The sequence below is a fragment of the Rhinichthys klamathensis genome, unplaced genomic scaffold, assembly GCF_029890125.1.
Source record: "Rhinichthys klamathensis goyatoka isolate OS25496 unplaced genomic scaffold, OSU_Roscu_1.1 h1tg000043l_1, whole genome shotgun sequence".
NCBI classification, from domain to species: domain Eukaryota; kingdom Metazoa; phylum Chordata; class Actinopteri; order Cypriniformes; family Leuciscidae; genus Rhinichthys; species Rhinichthys klamathensis.
Window position 1 is genome coordinate 1,125,001 of NW_026606590.1, and position 24,995 is coordinate 1,149,995.

A 24,995-nucleotide genomic window follows, 5' to 3' on the forward strand; every position below is an offset into this window, starting at 1 on the left:
TCACAGCCTAATGAGAACTGTGATATAAATCTGATCTACATTTCACAGGCTAACAGCCTCAAAGAGACACAAGAAACGTCGTTTCACAAGGAGCTCCTTTGGTGTGACAATCGATATTTAAAATCACACTGGACTGATGAACTGATTCTGGAAGCAAAGTTGAGGATTTAATGCTGCTTTCAGAACGAGTGCTAGAACAGCAGTTACACTCCCTCCTGCCAGAGAAGCTCACCATTCTTTCACAATAAGGCAAAGAGACACACACACTCACACACACACACACACACATACGCTCTCTCTCGCGCGCGCTCTCTCTCTCTCTCTCTCTCTCTCTCTCTCTCTCTCACTCACTCACTCACTCACTCAAACACAAATTTTTCTCTTCTCTAGTTTGCTTCATAATGGTTGGCAAATTTACCTGGCATTATATTACGATTATTGTCGACGCCGTGATGAATTGCTCAAGAAGATCTTAAAGAATCTTCTAAATGCATATATCATTGCTATTTTAAGATATGAAAGTAATCAAAGGTTTTTATTTTACCTCTAACGATGATGGTAGTGGATTTCTTGGCCGGGTTTCCCACGTTGTTGCTGGCGACGCACCCGTAGAGCCCGGCGTCCTCGGAGGAGACCGCGGGAAGCGTGAGGGTCCCGTCCTTCATCAGGCTCTTCTCCGGCAGAGATCCGGCACTGCTGGTCCAGGTGAGGCTCGGCTCCGGCTCTCCTCCGGTGCTGATGCACACCAGAGACACCGTCTGCCCCGGGTTCACCACGATCGGGTCCTCCACCAACAGCTTAATGGAGGCCGGAGCTGCAGAACGACATGGGAACTCATCAAGGCAAGATTCAGAAGTAATATCAGCTGTAATTTACTTCTGAATGCTGTTCACGGTCAGGGACTATTTTTTTCCAGCGGAAGGAAGGCTTTTAGTGATTTTACTTCATGAAAGTTGCACTAATACATATTTTTTGGCTTTAATATTTGTATTGTGTGGTAACCGTGTTATAAAAGCTATAAGGTACTCGAGGCTAGTGCTGTATCGTGAATAAGTCACGTCTGACTCCTCTTCACGTTGTGCCTAACAACGCCCTTCAGCCGTGACTTAGTCACGATACAGCACTAGCCTCGATTACCTTATTGCTTACTTACTTCACTGTGAGTATATCGGCGCCTGAAGAGCCTCACCTGTTTTATTGGTCAGTCTGAAGACGACTTTGCGGTCAGCGATGCCGCACACGTTTCGTACGGAGGCGATGCAACTGTAGTTGGCGTAGTCCTTGGGCCTCAGGTTCTTCAACTTCAGGATCTTCGTTTCCCCCTGGAGCTCAGAGCGAGAGACAGAGAGAAATGTGTGCAAATGTGTGCTTCAATGCGCTTAATAGAATAGATGCGGCAGAACTGGAATCTGGAAACTGGAAGTAGATTAAGCACGTCCATATTTTCAAATTTCCAAAGCCTGATGCAAAAGTTTATCCAGGACCGAAACCAAACTTTTTATTTATATATAGACATATAATTAAAATATAAAAAATATTATAAAAATGACAAAACCACACAACAAATTTACTAAAATTTTAAATAAAACAAAATTGAAAACAGAAAATATATAAAGAAAAACTAATTCAAACTATTGAGGTGTCTAAGACCAATATCTAGCTACTGGAGTGCATCAGGGCTCAGTGCTGGGACCGCTTCAACAAATTTACTAACATTTAAAAAAAAAAAAAAATGAAAACAGAAAATATATAAATAAAAACTAATTCAAACTATTGAGGTATCTAAGACCCAGCATCTAGCTACTGGAGTGCCTCAGGGCTCAGTGCTGGGGCCGCTTCTCTTCTACATCTACATGTCATCACTAGGATCTGTCATTCAGAAACATGGTTTATCCCATCACTGTTATCATCTAGCTACTGGAGTGCCTCAGGGCTCAGTGCTGGGACCGCTTCTCTTCTCCATCTACATGTCTTCACTAGGATCTGTCATTCAGAAACATGGTTTATCCCATCACTGTTATCATCTAGCTACTGGAGTGCCTCAGGGCTCAGTGCTGGGACCGCTTCTCTTCTACATCTACATGTCATCACTAGGATCTGTCATTCAGAAACATGGTTTATCCCATCACTGTTATCATCTAGCTACTGGAGTGCCTCAGGGCTCAGTGCTGGGACCGCTTCTCTTCTACATCTACATGTCATCACTAGGATCTGTCATTCAGAAACATGGTTTATCCCATCACTGTTATCATCTAGCTACCGGAGTGCCTCAGGGCTCAGTGCTGGGACCGCTTCTCTTCTCCATCTACATGTCTTCACTAGGATCTGTCATTCAGAAACATGGTTTATCCCACCACTGTCATCATCTAGCTACTGTAGTGCCTCAGGGCTCAGTGCTGGGACCGCTTATCTTCTCCATCTACATGTCTTCACTAGGATCTGTCATTCAGAAACATGGTTTTTCCCATCACTGTTATCATCTAGCTACTGGAGTGCCTCAGGGCTCTGTGCTGGGGTCGCTTCTCTTCTCCATCTACATGTCATCACTAGGATCTGTCATCAGAAACATGTTTTTTCCCATCACTGTTATCATCTAGCTACTGGAGTGCCTCAGGGCTCAGTGCTGGGGTCGCTTCTCTTCTCCATCTACATGTCATCACTAGGATCTGTCATTCAGAAACATGGTTTATCCCATCACTGTTATCATCTAGCTACTGGAGTGCCTCAGGGCTCAGTGCTGGGACCGCTTCTCTTCTCCATCTACATGTCTTCACTAGGATCTGTCATTCAGAAACATGGTTTATCCCATCACTGTTATCATCTAGCTACTGGAGTGCCTCAGGGCTCAGTGCTGGGACCGCTTCTCTTCTACATCTACATGTCTTCACTAGGATCTGTCATTCAGAAACATGGTTTTTCCCATCACTGTTATCATCTAGCTACTGGAGTGCCTCAGGGCTCAGTGCTGGGGCCGCTTCTCTTCTCCATCTACATGTCATCACTAGTGTCTGTCATCAGAAACATGCTTTTTCCCATCACTGCTTCGCTGATGACACACAACTCTACTTCTCATTCCAGACAGAGTATCTGACGGGAGCTGCTCGCATCTCAGCCTGACTGACAGACATTTCTTCAACTAAACCTTGTGAAGACAGAACTGTTGTTCTGTGGTCTCGGCCAACCCAACACTTCATCACAACTTCTCCATTCAGCTAGACTCGTCATCCATAACTCCATCCAGGACAGCCAGGAACCTTGGAGTTGTGATTGACGATCAGTTAAACTTCACAGAGCACATTGCTAGAACTGCGCGGTCCTGCTGATTTGCCGTACACAACATTAGGAGGATCAGGCCCTTCCTATCAGAGCTACACAACTCCTTCTTCAAGCTCTTGTTCTCTCCAGACTGGACTATTGTAATGCTCTCTCCTTCCAGCATCTGTCAAACCTTTGCAACTGATCCAGATGCTGCAGCAAGAGTGGTTTTGTGGTGCTATCCATAAGAGGCACTAGGGGTGTAATTATATATCGTGTCACAATATATTTCAATAAAAAAAAGGCAACAATATGTATTGTGGATAGTTCACCCACAATAAAAATGACTGTGTGAGAAAAAAACAAACAAGTTTTCAGAGTTTTAGTGTCAGTACTACATTAAACTACAATATATAATGTTGAATATAATGTAGAATAATGCAATGGGGAATATTTGTGGGTCCTGATAATGCGAAATGTCTGATGATACCAGTAAAAAGTGGTATACATTATTTTAAAGACATCTAGTCAGTGAAAGAGTGCAAGCTTATTCGTCTAAAATATTTCTATTTTCAGCTTCAGAATCATGAATATTGTTATTCTGGGGTCTCTATTGTCCTGTGCTTTGGCTTTCAGCACCAAATCCAAGCCTATTTATTTACACCCATAATGCAATATCAAATTTAGCATTTTAATCAACAGTACATTTTTTGTTAACGTTTTATCATATGTCTTGGAGTATAGCAGTAATATCATATCGTGAGTTCAATATCGTGATATGTATCGAATCGTGACGTGAGCATATCGTTACACCCCTAAGAGGCACAGTTAACATTTTTATGGTTTTAGTTTCAGTTTAAGTTATCTATAATAACCATGTTTCAATACATTTAAACTATTTGAATATTGCTTGTTCCACAGCCATATTTAAATGATGTTCATTTCTTTAACAGACAAAATTTTCACAATGAACACAGCTATGCTGATTATAAGCAATTTGAATAAATGCTTTTTAAAAACATGATTATTTAAATCAAATAGATGCAAATTATAATGTTTCTGACCTTGTCTGACCAATATCCATCACGTTAAGTTTATTCGTTTATGCTAAAACTGTGCAATGCAAAATCTCACTGTAAATGTAGGCCTGCACGTGTTTTGAGTGGGTTTGTTAAATAAAAATGCCAGCAACTGAATCCTAATATACAAAACAAAAAACACAGTGCATGAAGGACATGCGTCAGCATTATATGATAAGGCATCATCGCCGACAGCTTTCATCAGCGCCGCGAGTTCATCATTAATCTGTATCTCATTACCGTTCCACTGCAAATCCATTCACTGCGTCGCTCATTTCAAAGGCTACCTTTGGAATTTTAATATGCGGAAACGATAAATGCGTCGGCGGCTCCTTATCGTGTTTCTCCACCGCCATACGGCACCGAAACGCCGGGGGTCTTTAGGCCCGTCGGTCCTGAACGCTTGTAAAGCATCTTCCCATCCCAGAGAAACAGAGCGCTGGCTTTGATGTGGCGTCCCACTCATCACTGTAGATTATAATATCACACAGATAGAGTCCTCACAACTAAGAGCTTCCCTGGCTTTCATATTCCGACGATCATTCACCCAACGTAATTTCATTACGCGGACTGTGTGTATGTCACCTCCTCGTCTGCGTCTGGCTGATAGCGTTCTCGCCGCTCGCCTGTCAAGATCCTGATGGGAAACCAATTGGAATAAAAATCCACAAACGAGATCAGAGAGACAGAAAGAATGAATGTGTCTAAATAGGAGAAGTGTGTGTGTACGTGTGCTGAAGAATAACTGCTATCGGAGAGCTCTATCATTGAACTTTGACGTTTATGTGTTTGATTATAATACGCATATATTTACAATTCTAAGAAGAAAAGGTTCCATATGCTTTCGTCAGAATGGAATAATTTGATGGATTTAGTTTCAGTTAATTAATTCTGTTTTAATTCAAATCGCAATTAGAAAACTAAACAGCTCGTAAACATACTTTATGAAATAACCCATTCAATTATTTAAGACATTTGTCTTCAGAACATTTTTGGCATAAAGTGTTCTTTAAAATTAAATCAAGAACCATAGAGTTAAAAATAGAACCTTTTTTAGTTACACTTTATTTTGATAGTCCACTTTAGATATTCTACTATAAGTAACTTTGCAACTACATCGAATGGCAGTCAATAGAATACACTGTTTGCTTAATATCACATTATTCTGATATTTTGAGTAACTTTGCAAGTACAACTCAACTAACAGTCTACTAATAATACTCTAATGAGAGTTAGTTGACATGTAGTTGTAGTCACAGTTAGTGTAATGTCTAAAGTGTGCTATCAAAAATAAAAGGCGTTTTTAAAGATGTACAGATAAAAAATAAACAGAATAGTTAATAAACAGAAGATAACAACCCAGCTAACAGCAAACTTTCCAGTAATGTTAATAGAAGAATTATCTGGTCTATTATTTATACATCATTCATGGAATGTTTTTCTGAATCATTTTATTTGGATGTTGAACATTTTTTAAATGTAGCGGAATGTTTCGGAATGTTCAGGGAACCTTTAAAAGTAACATTTTGCTAAATGGAATGTTCATTTAAAAAAAAACTGGATGTTTGAAGATTCAGAGAACCGTAAGAAATAAAGATTTCTTCACTGTAACAAAACGTGTTGTGAGTGAGACTGTGTCTGCAGTTTCTCCCATCCCGTGACAGACACATAAAGAGGAACAGAGAGCCAGGACGAGTGAGCGAGACTATAGCTGTTCTCATGACATCTACAGCGGAAACAACACGAGCTCCTGACGGCTTCCACTGACACACACACTCTCACGCCGGCCTGAAGTGTGTGTGAAACAGTGGGATGACGTTTAGTGCCAAAGCAAGCCTTCAGACGAGGTGTTGAAGGAAGAGCTAATTACCAGCATCACCTTTAAACAAACATAATTCCTTTACATACTGATGCTAAACGTCATTAAACTGTCTTCTGCTCACCAAAGCTGCGGTTATTTGATCAAAAATACAGCAACAATTATGAAATAGTATTAGAATCAGCTGTTTTCTATGTGAATATACAGTAAAGTGTAATTTATTCCTGTGATCAAAGCTGAATTTTCAGCATCATTACTCCAGTCTTCAGTGTCACATGATCCTCCAGAAATCACTCTAATATGAGGATCTGATGCTCAAGAAACATTTATGATTATTATCAGTGTTGAAAACAGTCATATTTCTGTGGAAACGTCATACGTTTAATTTTTCATGATTCTTTGATGAAAGTTTATTTGAAACATAATCTTTTGTAACATTATTAATGTCTTTACTGTCACTTTTGATCAATTTAATGCGTCCCTGATGAATAAAACCATTCATTTCTTTAATATGCAGTAAAAAAAAAATCACCTAGAAATTGCTAGTAAATTTCACAAATAATTACAAACACACTGAATACAGTATTTTCTTGTAAAACTTACTCCAATAAAGATTTTTAAATTACAGTAGTCTACTTTGATTCTGTGCAATGACCATATTCAAGCACTTCAAAGAATATCATGTAGTACATGAATTAATTTAGCAGATATATTACCAAGCAAGAAAATTATATTCTCCGTCCATATTTATTTTCCTGTTTTCAAGTTTCCAGGTCAGAATCTTGTTTTCCCTTTAAATGAACATGTTCTGACCCCGTTGGCAGATGTTCTTGTTTTAAACAAAAACTCAGATTTTTTTCAAGGCTTAATATCTTCACTCATTTTGCTTCTCCAGTAAATGCATCTTGATTTAAAGGTGCCATGTGGAATGTCTGCCAAAAAATAAATTCATACTCCACATATTCCATACCAGATGGGGGCAGTATACCTCCAGAAAGTTGGCCTACTCTAGTCTGTTTTTTAGTTTCGGGTTGTTAATCTTCTAAAACCGTCAAATCGTCCGCTTTGTCCCGCCAAAGCCTATTTTGATCGGTGAGTGATGTAGAATATAATGACTGCTGCGCTTGACAGGGCTTATAACGAGCAGAGAGAGAGAGAGAGAGAGAGAGAGAGAGAGAGAGAGAGAGAGAGAGAGAGAGAGAGAGAGAGAGAGAGAGAGAGAGAGAGAGAGAGAGAGAGAGAGAGAGAGAGAGCGCCCCGGCCGCGCGCGCGCACTCTCACGTCTTCAACAACACGAGCGCAGTCCTCCTGCTCTCTCTCTCCCTCGCGCATTTTAATCAAATCAATTGACACGATAGTAAGGCCGCAGTTCATTTGGAGATTTTTTTAGAGATTAGAGACTCAATGAACAACATCTCAACACTAAATTATAAAGGCCGGTCTCATATAGACAGGATTGACATCAGGTTCAAGTACGCCCACAAGCCGTGCGAGTTATTCGTGTACTGCAGTGTGGCTGGTGGTTATGTATGTTGCCCGCATACCGCCTCCCATGGCCGAAACTGGTATTACGACACCAGTCGGGCCGGCGCTAGTAATTTAGCATGCTAATTTAGGTTTATATCTCGGCAGCACTATAACTTGTCAATTTTTTAATGACATCATTGCACTTATTTCTTCTCATTCTTTTGATGCGTGTAGCTCATTTTTTGGAAAATTTTACCTCAATTTTTACATAGGGCACCTTTAAGCATGTTCACAAGCTTGCACTGAAAAACAACAGTATTGCTTTCAGCAAGGGCTATACCACCCCATAGTTGGGTTACTCGTTGGGTTATTTTTAACCCAACATTATTAAGTGAGCAGAATGGTACAATAAAAATAAAAAAATAATAATAATAATAATCTAGTTTCCAGTTTAGAATCGTGTTTTCCCTTTGAATTAACATTAATTTTATGACCAAACTCACTTCATTTTGATACATTTCTTCAACGCTTACTATCTTCACTCATGTTGCTTCTCCAGTAAAAGGATCTTGATTTAAAGGGTTAGTTCACCCAAAAATGAAAATGATGTCATTAATGACATTTATAATGGAGGGACAGAAAGCTCTAAAAAAAAATCTAAAATATCTTAAACTGTGTTCTGAAGATGAATGGAGGTCTTACGGGCTTGGAGCGACACGAGGGAGAGTCATTAATGACATCATTTTCATTTTTGGGTGAACTAACGCTTTAATCATGTTCAGCTTGCACTGGAGAACAACAGTATTGCTTTCAGCGAGGGTTACATTCTTACCTGGGTGAAGAAGGGCTCGTAGATCTCCACGCCTTTATCGGAGCCCTGCGAGAGCACGTCTCGTCCGCGGTTCCAGCTGTAGCGGATGGGCGGGTTGGAGTTGGCCACGCAGCGCAGGAACACCGTCCGCTCGTAGTAGAACTGCTCCTTCGCCTCCCCGATGCTCTGATGCACCGTCACCACCGGCTCGTCCAGATCTGACGACACACACAGCGTCTCAATACATCTCACTTCGCATTCACTTTTTATTTCGGACAACAAAAGACCGAAATATGACATAAAATGTAAAAATACAATATGTTGCAACATACCGAAAGAAAAAAACAATATCTATATAGTATTATAACAAAAATTTCAATATGTCCGGAAAGGAGCCGGATGAAGCAGAAGCTTTTCTGCCACTAAAACCTATGTAAATATTTGTTTCTGATAAGTGTGTGTCACTTTTTTCCATGGCATATTTTAGCAAACATCGTAAATTCGGTATCAGTCGAAAGCTTATAGTCAATAATTGTATCCGTTAAAACTCATCTTTGATCACCAAAAGGACATTTTGGACCTTTCTTCATGCCTTAAAATATCTTGAATGTAACTCGACACCCTTGTCTCATTTAGTATGCGCGGTTGTATGAATATGCAAATGAGCCCCGCCTCCACTCACTCCCTCAGCTCAGAGATCCACTGGTTGACGATCACACGTTGATCTGATTGGTTACAAGGTCGTTTGTGACGTCAGAAACACCAGCGATTTCAAACCGTGTTTTTGAGACTGTCTTTGGTTCACTGCAGTTTTAAGGAGGAAATACTCAGCAATGCTGTCGACTTATGAACTTACACATAGGGATGCAACGATTACAGATTTTGTAAGTACGATTATTGTCTGAGAAATAATCACGATTTAACGATTATCACGATTATTATGCATCAATTAATTTCACAACACTACTTATGTATAATATCACATGAACACTCAACACTAGATTTGAATGTGTTATTTATTGCTGCCACAACACAGTACAAAATTATAAAATGACAAACAATAATCAATCTCTTCCTTTGGAATTAAAGAGAAGTGCTTTGTACACCAGCATTTTTCTTTTAAAAATAACAAATTAAGTCAAAGGCTGCAGGGCTCTTTGATTGAAATAGATCACAAAACTATTAAGTGTTTAGTTTGTTCTAAATTTATTTTCAACCTGAGGTAGAAAACTTGAAAACAATATCTTGTTGGTATTTGACATAAAAACTAAAATAATACTAATAAATCCCAATGAAAATAAGAATAAACAAAGTATTTGGCTCTATTGAATTAAATGCAAGCTAAATATTAGGCCTATGTATTTCTTTTAAAAGAAAACAAATATAGTCCAAATGTTATCCACCAAAATTATTGTACTTATTTTAATACTCTTTTTTAATTATTAATCCAAATTTTACATGTGCCTTTAGAAAATAATCTTCAATTATAATCGGAAGTTTGAGTAAAAATTATAGAAAGAAACTGAGAACATCTCTCATGCAGTGTTATTAATAACTGAAATGCAGTTAATTGGTAGTCCTAGAAGTCTACACGGCCCTGATCTTATGTTAGTGTTTTACACCGGGCATATTAAAACTACAAAGCCTAACATTTACTCAACACAGACAGGAGAAAGCAATAGGATATTAAGTTAAATGTTCACTGACTGAAACTCTTGAGAGCACGTCACATTCGGTTTTCCACAGACTTGCGTAACCAAAACATTCCGCTGTTTTTTTGTTGTTGTTTTTTTTACGTTGCACTGGAAGCTGAAAGTTGCACGCCGCGTTCTCCTTTTTCCAAAGCGCTAGGGCGGTTGCGCTCCGGAGGCGTCTGTCGTTGCTCTGTTAGTTCTTGTCACTTGACCCACGGTGCGCTTGCGGCATTCTGAAAAGTTGAGATGTTTTTATCTCGATGCAGCGCGGGCGCGCTTGGAAAAAACGAGCGCGTCGCTTCCATTATGAGCGCGCCTACCGTGCGCCTACATTTGAAATAACGAACTTGAGCCCGCAAAAGACGCGATCTGTGAACAGGCCCTTAAGGTGTTTTTTTCGGTGGAAATAGAGCGTCGCTGCTTAGTCCCTCTGCCATAGTGGTTGACGAGCACGACACTTTAAGCTGGTGCACCGCCGGTGTAACTTTGTTTTCGTTTTGTGTTAGGTGCAAAAGTTCTGTTCCATGCAGAACACTCGGTGTAGTCTTTACGATTAATTAACCGTGACGTTTTAAAGCGGTAATCGCTGCATCCCTACTTACACATGGGTTGAATTTACACATAGTTTCAGCACAGCGCCAGTTCTGTATGCTTGTGAATCTGCTCGATAAAGATTTCCTCCGCTGTCACAGAGAGTGAAACACTGCGCCTGACGACATCACTCAGCGCTTTCATCGGCTCTTCCGAGAGGAGAATCATCTCCGGAGCGGCCGGATTCACTCTCGTTCCTCTGGAGGACAGACTGACGCTGTTGATCAATGAGCAGACAGAGCGATCCTTCACACGGGGGACGCTGAACACACACCAGCCGTGTGTCCTCCACACACACACACCAGCCGTGTGTCCTCCACACACACACACCAGCCGTGTGTCCTCCACAAACACACACCGGCCGTGTGTCCTCCACAAACACACACCGGCCGTGTGTCCTCCACAAACACACACCGGCCGTGTGTCCTCCACAAACACACACCGGCCGTGTGTCCTCCACAAACACACACCGGCCGTGTGTCCTCCCCAAACACACACCGGCCGTGTGTCCTCCACAAACACACACCGGCCGTGTGTCCTCCACAAACACACACCGGCCGTGTGTCCTCCCCAAACACACACCGGCCGTGTGTCCTCCCCAAACACACACCGGCCGTGTGTCCTCCACAAACACACACCGGCCGTGTGTCCTCCACAAACACACACCGGCCGTGTGTCCTCCCCAAACACACACCGGCCGTGTGTCCTCCACAAACACACACCGGCCGTGTGTCCTCCCCAAACACACACCGGCCGTGTGTCCTCCCCAAACACACACCGGCCGTGTGTCCTCCCCAAACACACACCGGCCGTGTGTCCTCCCCAAACACACACCGGCCGTGTGTCCTCCACAAACACACACCGGCCGTGTGTCCTCCCCAAACACACACCGGCCGTGTGTCCTCCACAAACACACACCGGCCGTGTGTCCTCCCCAAACACACACCGGCCGTGTGTCCTCCACAAACACACACCGGCCGTGTGTCCTCCACAAACACACACCGGCCGTGTGTCCTCCCCAAACACACACCAGCCGTGTGTCCTCCACAAACACACACCGGCCGTGTGTCCTCCCCAAACACACACCGGCCGTGTGTCCTCCACAAACACACACCGGCCGTGTGTCCTCCCCAAACACACACCGGCCGTGTGTCCTCCCCAAACACACACCGGCCGTGTGTCCTCCACAAACACACACCGGCCGTGTGTCCTCCACAAACACACACCGGCCGTGTGTCCTCCACAAACACACACCGGCCGTGTGTCCTCCACAAACACACACCAGCCTGGTGTCCTCCCCAAACACACACCGGCCGTGTGTCCTCCACAAACACACACCGGCCGTGTGTCCTCCACAAACACACACCGGCCGTGTGTCCTCCACAAACACACACCGGCCGTGTGTCCTCCCCAAACACACACCGGCCGTGTGTCCTCCCCAAACACACACCGGCCGTGTGTCCTCCACAAACACACACCGGCCGTGTGTCCTCCCCAAACACACACCAGCCGTGTGTCCTCCCCAAACACACACCAGCCGTGTGTCCTCCCCAAACACACACCAGCCGTGTGTCCTCCCCAAACACACACCGGCCGTGTGTCCTCCCCAAACACACACCGGCCGTGTGTCCTCCACAAACACACACCGGCCGTGTGTCCTCCACAAACACACATCTGCCGTGTGTCCTCCACAAACACACACCGGCCGTGTGTCCTCCCCAAACACACACCGGCCGTGTGTCCTCCACAAACACACACCGGCCGTGTGTCCTCCACAAACACACACCGGCCGTGTGTCCTCCACAAACACACACCGGCCGTGTGTCCTCCCCAAACACACACCGGCCGTGTGTCCTCCACAAACACACACCGGCCGTGTGTCCTCCACAAACACACACCGGCCGTGTGTCCTCCCCAAACACACACCGGCCGTGTGTCCTCCCCAAACACACACCGGCCGTGTGTCCTCCACAAACACACACCGGCCGTGTGTCCTCCACAAACACACACCGGCCGTGTGTCCTCCACAAACACACACCGGCCGTGTGTCCTCCCCAAACACACACCGGCCGTGTGTCCTCCACAAACACACACCGGCCGTGTGTCCTCCACAAACACACACCGGCCGTGTGTCCTCCCCAAACACACACCGGCCGTGTGTCCTCCACAAACACACACCGGCCGTGTGTCCTCCCCAAACACACACCGGCCGTGTGTCCTCCCCAAACACACACCAGCCGTGTGTCCTCCACAAACACACACCGGCCGTGTGTCCTCCACAAACACACACCGGCCGTGTGTCCTCCCCAAACACACACCGGCCGTGTGTCCTCCCCAAACACACACCGGCCGTGTGTCCTCCACAAACACACACCGGCCGTGTGTCCTCCCCAAACACACACCAGCCGTGTGTCCTCCACAAACACACACCGGCCGTGTGTCCTCCCCAAACACACACCGGCCGTGTGTCCTCCACAAACACACACCGGCCGTGTGTCCTCCCCAAACACACACCAGCCGTGTGTCCTCCACAAACACACACCGGCCGTGTGTCCTCCACACACACACACCGGCCGTGTGTCCTCCACACACACACACACACGGATCTCACATGCATCCCATTTTCTCACAACTCTTTATGTTCATTTAAGACTTTGTTTAACTCATTTAAGACTGCTTGCGAGGATAATTGACGAAACTGACATTTTGGCTTAATTGTGTGTTTTGTCCTTTTAAGAGCTGTCCGAAACGGCTTTCTGTGCACACGAGTGTGTGTGTGTTTGTGTGAGTATGTGACTGAGTGTGTGTGTGTGTGTGTGTGTGTGTCTGTGTCTGTGTGTATGAGACTGAGTGTGTGTGTATGTGACTGAGTGTGTGTGTGTGTGTGTGTGTGTGTGTGTGTGTGTGTGTGTGTGTGTGTGTGTGTGTGTGTGTGTGTGTGTGTGTGTGTGTGTGTGTGTGTGTCTGTGTGAGACTGAGTGTGTGTGTGTGTATGTGTGTGTGTCTGTGTGTATGTGACTGAGTCTCTGTGTGTGTGCGTGTGTGTCTGTGTGTGTATGAGACTGAGTGTGTGTATGTGACTGAGTGTGTGTGTGTGTGTGTGTGTGTCTGTGTGTGTGTGAGTGAGTGAGTGAGTGAGTGAGTGAGTGAGTGAGTGAGTGAGTGAGTGAGTGTATGTATGTGACTGAGTGTGTGTGTGTGTGTGTGTGTGTGTGAGTGAGTGATTGTGTGTGTGTGTGTGTGTGTGTGTGAGAGAGTCTGTGAGAGAGTGTGTGTGTGTGAGTGAGTGAGTGAGTGAGTGTGTGTATGTGTGTGTGTGTGTGTGTGCGTGTGTGTGTATACATGTACACACACACACACACATATATATATATATATACACATACATAATGTATATAAACAAATATCGGTTGAATTAATAAAAATCTCCTCAATTTATGGCATATATGTGTGTATGTATTATCCTAAATCTCTTTAAGGGGAACTTGGCAACTCTAGCCATTTCTTCGCTGATTTTCACTGTTGTAGTGGCATGTGTTCTCAGCGAGCGGCGCCCCCTACAGCTGTGGGCGTATATTTCACAACGCTGTCGTAAAAACACTCACTTGCGTTGCGGCGCCCTCCTCCGCCGTTCTAGCGCCGCTCATGTGCATGTGTTATTATCGGAGCCGGACAACTGTATCGTGTGGAGCTGTGTCTACCGAGGTGGGTAATACCAGAGAATGTGTTGAATGAGGTTAAAGGCACAGTGTGTAAGTTTCGCCACTAGAGGTCGCTTATTCAAAACAAAAGCATAACTTGATGCCGTGAATGAGCTTGACCAGAGAGTGTGTAATAAGTGGAGAACTCCCACTCTCAGTAAACGTCCGGCTCCTGAACTGGCTGCAGTTCCACTCCGGCTCCACATGGGGGCGCTCACAGGACGAGTGCAGAATGAATGGAGGTCTATGGAGATATGCCCCTCAAAATACACTTTTCTCAGGATATCATTTTGTCTAGTAATTTGAATGTTGTATTCGAAACGAAATGCAAAGAAATTACACATTACTGGGTGTTAGATTTTTTAGAGTCACTTATTTGCTTTAAAAAGTCTTTTAAAATGCCAATGACGTCACACACATCGTACGACCAGAGATACTGCTTTACGGCAATCCTTCAGTCAATTCGGTGCGTTCGCGCTCTGCACTTTCTGTTCTCTCACAGGTAAACACACGAGCTAGAAGAGTTTCTGTAAAACTAAAGTTCTTAACATTCTGGTCCGGATGCCACGAAGCCATCAAGCGGTGTCTCCGGCCGTAATCAGTCCTTCACTGACCAACCAGCGTCCATTAGCAGAATGCTAGCGTGTTATGGGCAACAACAACTCAACCTGGAAGAAATCAAAAGGACATAAGCACTCGTTCATTCAACTTTCGACCTATAACCCATGTTGAACTTGCAAAACCTACAATCAAATCTGAGATTTCTCAACGGCAATCGGGTGAGAGAGACACATTTAGCCGTCTAGCTCCATAGACTCGCATTCACTCACGCACTCGGCGATCGCCCCCAGTGGAACTCTGGAGGAACTACAACCACAATTCGGTACAATAGGACTTAATAGGGAGTGGCCAGGCTGTAGACGGGCTCTGGTAATACTAACCGGTATTGAGGGAGGCGTGTCACGTGTGTGTTTATGTCGAATTGCCGTAAAGCAGTTAGTGTTTCTCGCTCGTTCTCGCTTCCTATTTCCAAATGACCGGTACATTAGTCCCCATGTTGGTTTTCCGCCTGGCTCCATTCTCACCGGAACAGGTTATTTAACCATCCAAATAATTTCTACACGGTTTTATTAAGTTGAAATAATTGCAAAGTTCCCCTTTAAAATATCATGAATGAATTTTCTCAAGGGCACCTCAGTCATATAGACAGATATATATGTACAGAGAGAGAGGAAGGTTACTGGAAATATCTGAGAGGAATTTTTGATTTAGAGATATGCTTCATGGTTCTCCTGAAACCCCTAGAGAGGACAAAAGACACAGATGAGTCAATAGTCAAACAATAGAGAGTAGATCTGCGGCACTCGTGTGGAGATCACGGCAGACGAGGAGCATGAGGAGAGTCTGATGAGAAACGCCGCTGACATCTGTAGAGGAGCCGAGCTTCCCCCATATCTGTCTAGGAGAAATGATTAAGATAATAAAGAGATTGTACGCGTGATTCTTCTGTGAGATGGGTGTTTAACACAGCGCAGAATTGGACAGATTTACTGGTTTCTCACGGAAACGTTCTCGTGCGTGAAATCCAAATGACACTTATAGTACATCATTTTACTTGCTAATTCTTGCTATTAATACTTTAAAGACATGCATTTGCATAACCGGCTGAGTTCCTTAGTGTGAAGTGCAATATTTTCATCATGAACTCCAGCGAGTTTGACCAGCTATCATGGATCTGAATCCAAACTGATTACAGCTGACCTTTTCGTCCCGTAACGACACTAATAACATCCTCGACTTATACCATTAAGAAATACAGAGCAGATTTTAGTGTGTCCTCTCGCTCGCCGAAGGCCCGAACGTAATCAGCGAGTGGACGCCGCCACCTTGAATGCTGATTCCTCACTTTCATTAAGACATGTTCTGCACCGCAGGCCCTTAATCAAAATCTAGAGGCGGTCAATACTTCATCCAGGATCCATTATCGCAACGCAGGTCGGAGCAATTACCTCCACGGAGACGGCTACACGCACACAATGAAGCGATTGAGTCGGGGCGTTTTGGCAGAGCAGATTGTTTTAAATAAATACACTGATTCATTACACCGATGTGCCACCAATTCACAGCGTGTCTGCCATTTTTGTTTCAGTTGGAATGAAGGTTTGTTTGAATTATGCAACTAGATTTGAGAGTTATATCTTCTTCACTGCGACTGTTTTGAGGTCTAAAATTTACTGTTTAAAATTGTTTTTCCAGTATTGCTATTGTGCATAATTAATAATAGAGACATTCATGTTTAAATATATAATTAGCAGCTGTATTCAAAGTCAGCCAAATGTGGTTTTTGACCACTGAAAATGGGTAAAATTCAACAATTTACTCATAGAGCCACATTTAGACCCTCATATCTCTGTGATTGAATCATATTAGGCCTTAAAAATGGAGAAAAGTTTGTTGAAAAACAGAATCTAAAAGGATATTAAGATATCTTTAATACTTCTTGAGTTATAGCCATGCAAACTTTGGGAAAAGAACATGTTTGGCTCTCAGGTAGAAGAAGGAGAACGAGATGCATTTAAACATTATTTGTTCTTCAGTTTTTCCTCTTTAAAATAAAAAAGGATCAGCTGTTTGCAGTCACCCATATTTGGTTTTTGGCCACTGAAAATGGGTAAAATTCAACAATTTGCTCATGGAGTCAGATTGAGATCCTCATATCTCTGGGATTGAATCATATAGGGCCTTAAAAATAGCGATGCCAAGAGAACAGTTTGTTGAGAACCAGAATCTAAAAGGATATTAAGATATCTTTAATTCTTCTTGAGTTACAGGCGTGGAAACTTTGGAAAACGAATATATTTGTCACCTTAGACAGGAACGTTCTAGAGGGAAACAAGATATATTTCTAGTTTGGACATTATTTGTTCTTTAGACTTTCCTCTTTAAAAGACAAAAAGTAGCAGTGGTCGGAAAGTGACTCACGTTTGGTTTTTGACCACTGAAAATGTGAACAATTTACTCATGGAGCCGCATTGAGATCCTCATATCTCTGGGATTGAACCATATTGGGCATTAAAATTGGGGATACCAAGAGAAATGTTTGTTAAGAACCAAAATCTAAAAGGATGTTGAGATATTATTAATCCTTCTTAAGTTACAGCCATGCAAACTTTAAAAAAAGGTGCTTTTTCACATTTTTGAACTGTCACAATTGGCATATAATGCAACAAGCATTGTGTAAGTCAGCAGATTTCACTAACTAAGCTACATATCTATGTGAAAATAATGAAATAATGAAACTGACATCTTTCTAAAGTAATATTCCCCTCCTGTAATTTGGCTCTAAATGAAAATGTTCATTTTGACCCCCTCTACAAAAAATAGTGGATTACTCCATAAATATTCATCCATGGCATTTAATATTTGGGCTTTTTTTTCAACCTATAATGGAAGCTAGCTGATTTTTCCTACTATTTTTACACAGAAAACAGGCGCACAAATGTCAGCCGGGTCTCCGGTGTCGCGTGTAATCCAGTCAGGACCCTGATTAGTGTCGGCCGGTCGGGGTGAATTTAATTCCAGCGCTGTAACCGACAGCTTGATAGGCCTGATGGGTGTTTTTTCTATAATGACGCCTATAGATTACAGCAGGAGATCGCTGTTCGTTTGATTAAACTCACAGTCAGCGCTGTCACTGTTGTGATGGCATCTAACGGAGAGATAGAGTGAAGAGAAACGCTCGATTCTTTCCCTCCACATGCGTATTAAAGCCTTGTGCGGCTTCTTTCACATCATCTGGGAGGTTTTTATACCTTTAACATGGATTAAACTAAAAGTTTTGGTCCTCCATATACTTATATTACGTAGAAATTAATACTTGTATTCATCAAGGACACATTAAATTGATCAAAAGTGTCAAAAAGGAAATGTATAATGTTACACAAGATTCTATTACTACTAATGCTGTTCTTTTGAACTTTCTATTCATCAAAGAATCCTGAAAATTAAAATGTATCACGTTTCCCACAGGAATCTGAACTTTTCACCACTGATAATAATCATAAATGTTTCTTGAGCATCAGATCCTCATATTAGAGTGATTTCTGAAGGATCATGTGACACTGAAGACTGGAGTAATGATGCTGAAAATACAGCTTTGATCACAGGAATAAATTACACTTTACTGTATATTCACATAGAAAACTGCTGATTTACATTGGAATAATATTTCACTATTTTTACAGTATTTTTGATCATATAAATGCAGCCTTGGTGAGCAAAAGAGACTCCTTTCATAAACTTCACCATAATATCACCAACTCAAAACCTTTGAGCTACTTAACACAACAACGCAATCACATCCAGTACATGACCACCAAACCGGGCGAATAAAAACACTCAAATCTGCTTTGCATTGCATGGCATCAAAACAGCCACACTGTAGCAAAAGGTTGATGATAGTTTGTTTGAAATTCATCATATTCTTAAGCCAGTGCACAAATTTACATATTTATCCCGGTTTGCTCCCAGGGCCCAATTCATGTTTATGAATAAATAAACTACACACTACAGAAGATGCACATCAGCAGAAAACATTTACTCATTATCTTAAAGTCACTTAAAAAATAATTTAAAAAAATCGGTGCAATTTATGGTACAAAAATCGTCAGCTGTGCTTTCCAGAATTTTACCATAGAAAAATAGTGTAGCAATGTTTTAGGTTTTGCGGATTGAACTTATGTTTACAGTTAAAAACACTGTTTCGTGTGTGTGTGTATCTTTAAATGCAAATGAGCTGCTGGTCCCGCCCCCTTTTCCAGAAGAGGGCGGAGCCTCGAATGGCAACAACAAAACCGGGGAAACATCAGGGGCCGTTTCCAGAAATCTACAGAAAAAACGAGTAATAATACAGTGTTGATCTATGAGCAAACATCACTGATGGAAGATTCAGCGGCTGTTTGATGAAATCATAGATGAGACTATGAAACTCATATGGTAAAAAAAGGCAACCATGTGTCATCGCCATGTGTCTATCTAAAATAACCTCACTCATTAACTTAAAGTCACTAAACACTGCACTGTAAAAAACAAGTGCTTTCCAGAATTTTACCTTAAAAAATAGTGTAGCAATGTTTTAAGTTTTACGGATTTAACTTATGTTTACAGTAAAAAACACGTCGTTTTCGTGTGTGTATCTTTAAATACAAATGAGTTCCTGGTTCCGCCCCCTTTTCCAGATGAGGGCGGAGCCTCGGATGGCAACAACAAAACGGGGGAAACATCATGTGGACGTTTCCAGGAATGTACAGAAAAACTGAGTAAAATCACAGTAATTTACAGTGTTACTGTAAATATATACTGTGAGTAAACAGCAGTGATGGAAGAAACTCAGATGGTTTAAGGGTGAAAAAGCCAACTAAATCATTAATTTTATCCTCACAGTGTCCATGTAAAAACAGCCTGTGGTCAGAAAAAGGAGAGCAGGTTTCATCTTTCCCCCCCCGCTGCGCTCAAACACACACACTTGATGGATGATCGCACCTATCAGGAGCGGATGCTGAAACCCTCACCCTTGCAGGCGTGAGATGAAGTGTCCGTTTCGGATCCGACTCGGATACTGCGCTGGAATCAGTTTTCAGATGAAAGCTGCTTTTACCAAGGAAGGATTCAGCTTAGAATGAGACGTATTAAAACCAGCACACAAACCCAATTCCCTCGTCTGCAATTATGCATTCAGCGAAACACAATCGATGGATCCTCTCCATCTCAAACCGCAGGCTTTTATAACACGCTGCCATGATATAACTGTCAGATGCACTTCATAAAAGAATATGGAAGCCACGCTCATAATTGGAAGCTTTCCTGGTCCATTATTCATGAACGTGAATCTGTACGGACTTCGGTTCTCGTAAACAAGTGCAACTTTGCAGTCAAACAACGTTTCATTTCTGAGACTGATTATACGCTGCAAAAAAGCGATGTTCTTCCTCAAGTGTTTCTCGTTTTCCAGCAAAATATCAAGATTCTTAAATCAAAACACATTCACTGGAGAAGAAGCAAAATGGCTGAAGATATTAAGTTAAAAATGCATCAAAATGAAGTGAGTTTGTGCTGAAAATCAGAAGAAATATCTGTCATGAGGTCGGAAAACTGATCTAAATTCAAAGATTATTTTTCTGAATCCATTGACAAATATTTGTTCTTATTTTCAGCACAAACTCGCTTCATTTTGATGCATTTTTAACTTAATATCTTCAGCCATTTTGCTTCTTCTCCAGTAAATGTGTCTTGGTTTAAGGATGTTTAGATGTTTGTGTTGGAAAACAAGACAGAAACACTGAGGAAGAACATATATATATATATGGCATATATATATATATATATATATATATATATATGGCATATATATATATATATATATATATATATATATATATATATATATTTTGTACTGAGAAGAATCGCCACTTATTTGCAGTAAAAAATCTGCTTTGAAACAATACTGTATAAAGCGCTGTGTAAATAAAGGTGACAGTACTTTTTTCACTTTAAAAGACTCATATTTTTATATGAGAGCTATTTAAGATCAGTCAAATGTACGATATAAGACAAAAAACATGCTTCAGGTTTTTACATCTGCAACAACAAAAGTCCAACGATTGTAAATATTTTGCTAAACAATACAATCAACAGCTCAATTATTGAAAGTTACCAGTCAAAAATATTTATTACCAACCATGAAACTGTATCTGCATTTTTATTTGTAGAAATATAGTTCTGTGGCTATGAGAAAATAAATCTGGGTTTATTGGTGTAGCATCACAAACACCATCCTCATAATTGTGATTTACTGGTTTAATGTGAGAAATATTCCACATATGATGATCTGGAGAAACATAACTAGATTTTTAGATGACTTTTAAAAGTATTTTAAAAATAAATAAAACTAGATGAGTAAAGTTTGATGACAAACATCGATGTTGGCTTGGCAAAACCAGGTCTGAATGTTTAAAATACCTTTGAAGGTTTTATTCAGAGAAAGTACAAAAAAAAAAAAAGATTAGCATGTTTTAACATGTTGTTAACATGATTAGCATGTTGCTAACATAATTTAATATGTTGCTAGCTTGAATTGGCACATTTCTAGAATGAATTAACACTTTGCTAACATGTTTCTAACATAATTTAACATGTTACTTGCATGATTAGCATGTTATTAGCATGATTAGTATGTTGCTAACATGTTTTAAAATGTCATTAACATGATTACCATATTGCTAATATGTTGCTAACATGATTTAATATGTTGCGCTTAAATTGGCACATTTATAGCATTTTTAACAGATTGATACTATGAATTAGCACGTTGCTATCATGTTTCTTACATTATTTAACATGTTTGCTATCATGATTAGCATGTTGTCAGCATGATTTAACATGTTGTTAATATGTTGTCAGCATGATTTAACATGTTGTTAACATGATTTAATTTGTTGTTAGCTTGAATTGGCCCATTTTAGCATGTTTTAACACATTGCAATTAATTAGTTGCTATCGTTGCTATCAACATATTTAACACATTGCTAGCATGATTTAGCACATTGCTAGCCTATTGCCAGCCGAATTAGCACGTTTATAGCCTGAATTAGCATTTTGCAAGCATGATTAGCATGTTTTAGCATGTTTCCATAGGGTATTCGTTCAGCTTTGCTAGTGATAGACAGCTTAAATACATTATAAGTCTTATTCTACTATGGGACTTTTTGTAGTTTTGATCATCTGATCATCTGTTCGTATGCGTGTTTGTATGCGTGTTCATCTGTGTGTGTGTGTTCGTATGCGTATTCATATGTGTGTGCGTGTTCGTATGCGTGTTCTTATGTGTGTACGTGTTCATATGTGTTTTCATATGTGTGTACGTGTTCGTATGCGTGATCATATGTGTGTACGTGTTCGTATGTGTGTTCATATGTGTGTACGTGTTCGTATGTGTCTTCATATGTGTGTACGTGTTCGTATGTGTGTACGTGTTCGTATGTGTCTTCATATGTGTGTACGTGTTCGTATGTGTGTTCATATGTGTGTGCTTGTTCGTATGTGTGTTCTTATGTGTGTACGTGTTCGTATGTGTGTTCATATGTGTGTGCTTGTTCGTATGCGTGTTCTTATGTGTGTACGTGTTCGTATGTGTTTTCATATGTGTGTACGTGTTCGTATGCGTGATCATATGTGTGTACGTGTTCGTATGTGTGTTCATATGTGTGTGCTTGTTCGTATGTGTGTTCATATGTGTGTACGTGTTCGTATGCGTGATCATATGTGTGTACGTGTTCGTATGTGTGTTCATATGTGTGTACGTGTTCGTATGTGTGTTCTTATGTGTGTACGTGTTCGTATGCGTGTTCATATGTGTGTACGTGTTCGTATGTGTGTTCATATGTGTGTGCGTGTTCGTATGTGTGTTCATATGTGTGTGCTTGTTCGTATGTGTGTTCTTATGTGTGTACGTGTTCGTACGTGTGTTCATATGTGTGTGCTTGTTCGTATGTGTGTTCTTATGTGTGTACGTGTTCGTATGTGTGTTCATATGTGTGTGCTTGTTCGTATGTGTGTTCTTATGTGTGTACGTGTTCGTATGTGTGTTCATATGTGTGTGCTTGTTCGTATGCGTGTTCTTATGTGTGTACCAGGGATGGAAATTAGCACCCGCCACCAGCCAAATGCGGGTGATTTTGTGTTGTGGTGGGTAAACTCGCTTCACCTACCGGCCACCGTGGCGGGTAAATAAAAATAGCGTACTGTTTCACCCGGACGGCGGACACTTTTAGAGGAGGCACACCTTCAAACAAAAATGTGGCGTTACATCGCAGGCATAGAGGTCTGCAGAGAAAACATCATGGTGCGTTCACACCAGACGAGAATAGAGCGTCTGGCGCGAGTGATTTCATTGTTAAGTCAATGCAAAGACGCGTTACCCGCGTAAAAAATTCCTACGGCGCGAATGAGGTGTAGAGCGCGCCGTGGTAGATGCGAATACGCCTCATTCGCGCGGCAAGTTCGTGCGTCTGACGCGTTCCGCGCGCATGATTTTATTGAGTGCTTTTGTGCATTCACGCCTTTGACGCGAATTCGCGTCTGCCGCCCGAGTTGAAAAATTTGAACTTTGGCGTCAATTCGCGCCGCGTTAACCAATCAGGAGCCTAGCTGCTGTCACGTGGTGAAGTATCTGGATGCTTCAATAAATTATGTTGTACTAAATGCCTGATGTGGTTCTAATGCACAACAAAGCAAATATTTTATCACATAAAACTTGATTTCAATATATGAGACATATTCATTTTGTATTGAATGCTATTTATTCCATTTCATATCTAGATTATATTAAATATTATTCTAATGTAAAGGCAACCAACATACTATAGCTCATAAATCCGTGTCTGGAGAGTGTTGTGTGAGAGAAAAAAAAAATCACAGGACAGGTTAATTACTTTTGGAGGCTGGCTCAAATTATCATCAAAACAAAAATAAATGACAGATTAGGTGGATGAGGCCGAGGGTGAGAGAAAGAGAAAATGTCAGTATTTCATTGAGACTTGAGATTAAATAAACTGCTTAAGTATTCTTGTAGTATTAATTTTCACATGCAGTTACACATTGTCGGTTAAAAACAAGAAAGTGGCTGGTAAAAACATTGAGTGGCTGGTAGATTTTGAAATCCACCAGCCACAGTGGCCGGTGGACAAAAAAGTTAATTTCCATCCCTGGTGTGTACGTGTTCGTATGTGTGTTCATATGTGTGTACGTGTTCGTATGCGTGTTCATATGTGTGTACGTGTTCGTATGTGTGTTCATATGTGTGTACGTGTTCGTATGCGTGTTCATATGTGTGTACGTGTTCGTATGTGTGTTCATATGTGTGTACGTGTTCGTATGCGTGTTCATATGTGTGTACGTGTTCGTATGTGTGTTCATATGTGTGTACATGTTCGTATGTGTGTTCATATGTGTGTGCGTGTTTATATGCGTGTTCATATGTGTGTACGTGTTCGTATGTGTGTTCATATGTGTGTACGTGTTCGTATGTGTGTTCATATGTGTGTACGTGTTCGTGTGTGTGTTCATATGTGTGTACGTGTTCGTATGTGTGTTCATATGTGTGTACGTGTTCGTGTGTGTGTTCATATGTGTGTACGTGTTCGTATGCGTGTTCATATGTGTGTACGTGTTCGTATGTGTGTTCATATGTGTGTACGTGTTCGTATGTGTGTTCATATGTGTGTACGTGTTCGTATGTGTGTTCATATGTGTGTACGTGTTCGTATGTGTGTTCATATGTGTGTACGTGTTCGTATGCGTGTTCATATGTGTGTACGTGTTCGTATGTGTGTTCATATGTGTGTACGTGTTCGTATGCGTGTTCATATGTGTGTACGTGTTCGTATGTGTGTTCATATGTGTGTACATGTTCGTATGTGTGTTCATATGTGTGTGCGTGTTCATATGCGTGTTCATATGTGTGTACGTGTTCGTATGTGTGTTCATATGTGTGTACGTGTTCGTATGTGTGTTCATATGTGT

At 41.6% G+C, this 24,995-nt stretch overlaps 1 protein-coding gene across 1 annotated transcript in view; it reads right to left on the reverse strand.

Moving 5' to 3' along the window:
• LOC130082311 (MAM domain-containing glycosylphosphatidylinositol anchor protein 2-like) overlaps positions 1 to 24,995 on the reverse strand; it is a 136,999-nt gene that overhangs the window by 105,580 nt on the left and 6,424 nt on the right. Inside the window, exons 2-4 of the mRNA XM_056247164.1 lie at positions 8,453 to 8,649; positions 1,190 to 1,322; positions 545 to 814 (exon numbers count right to left, since the gene is read on the reverse strand). Coding sequence (XP_056103139.1) covers positions 545 to 814; positions 1,190 to 1,322; positions 8,453 to 8,649 — 600 coding nt within the window. The remainder of the gene's footprint in view (positions 1 to 544; positions 815 to 1,189; positions 1,323 to 8,452; positions 8,650 to 24,995) is intronic.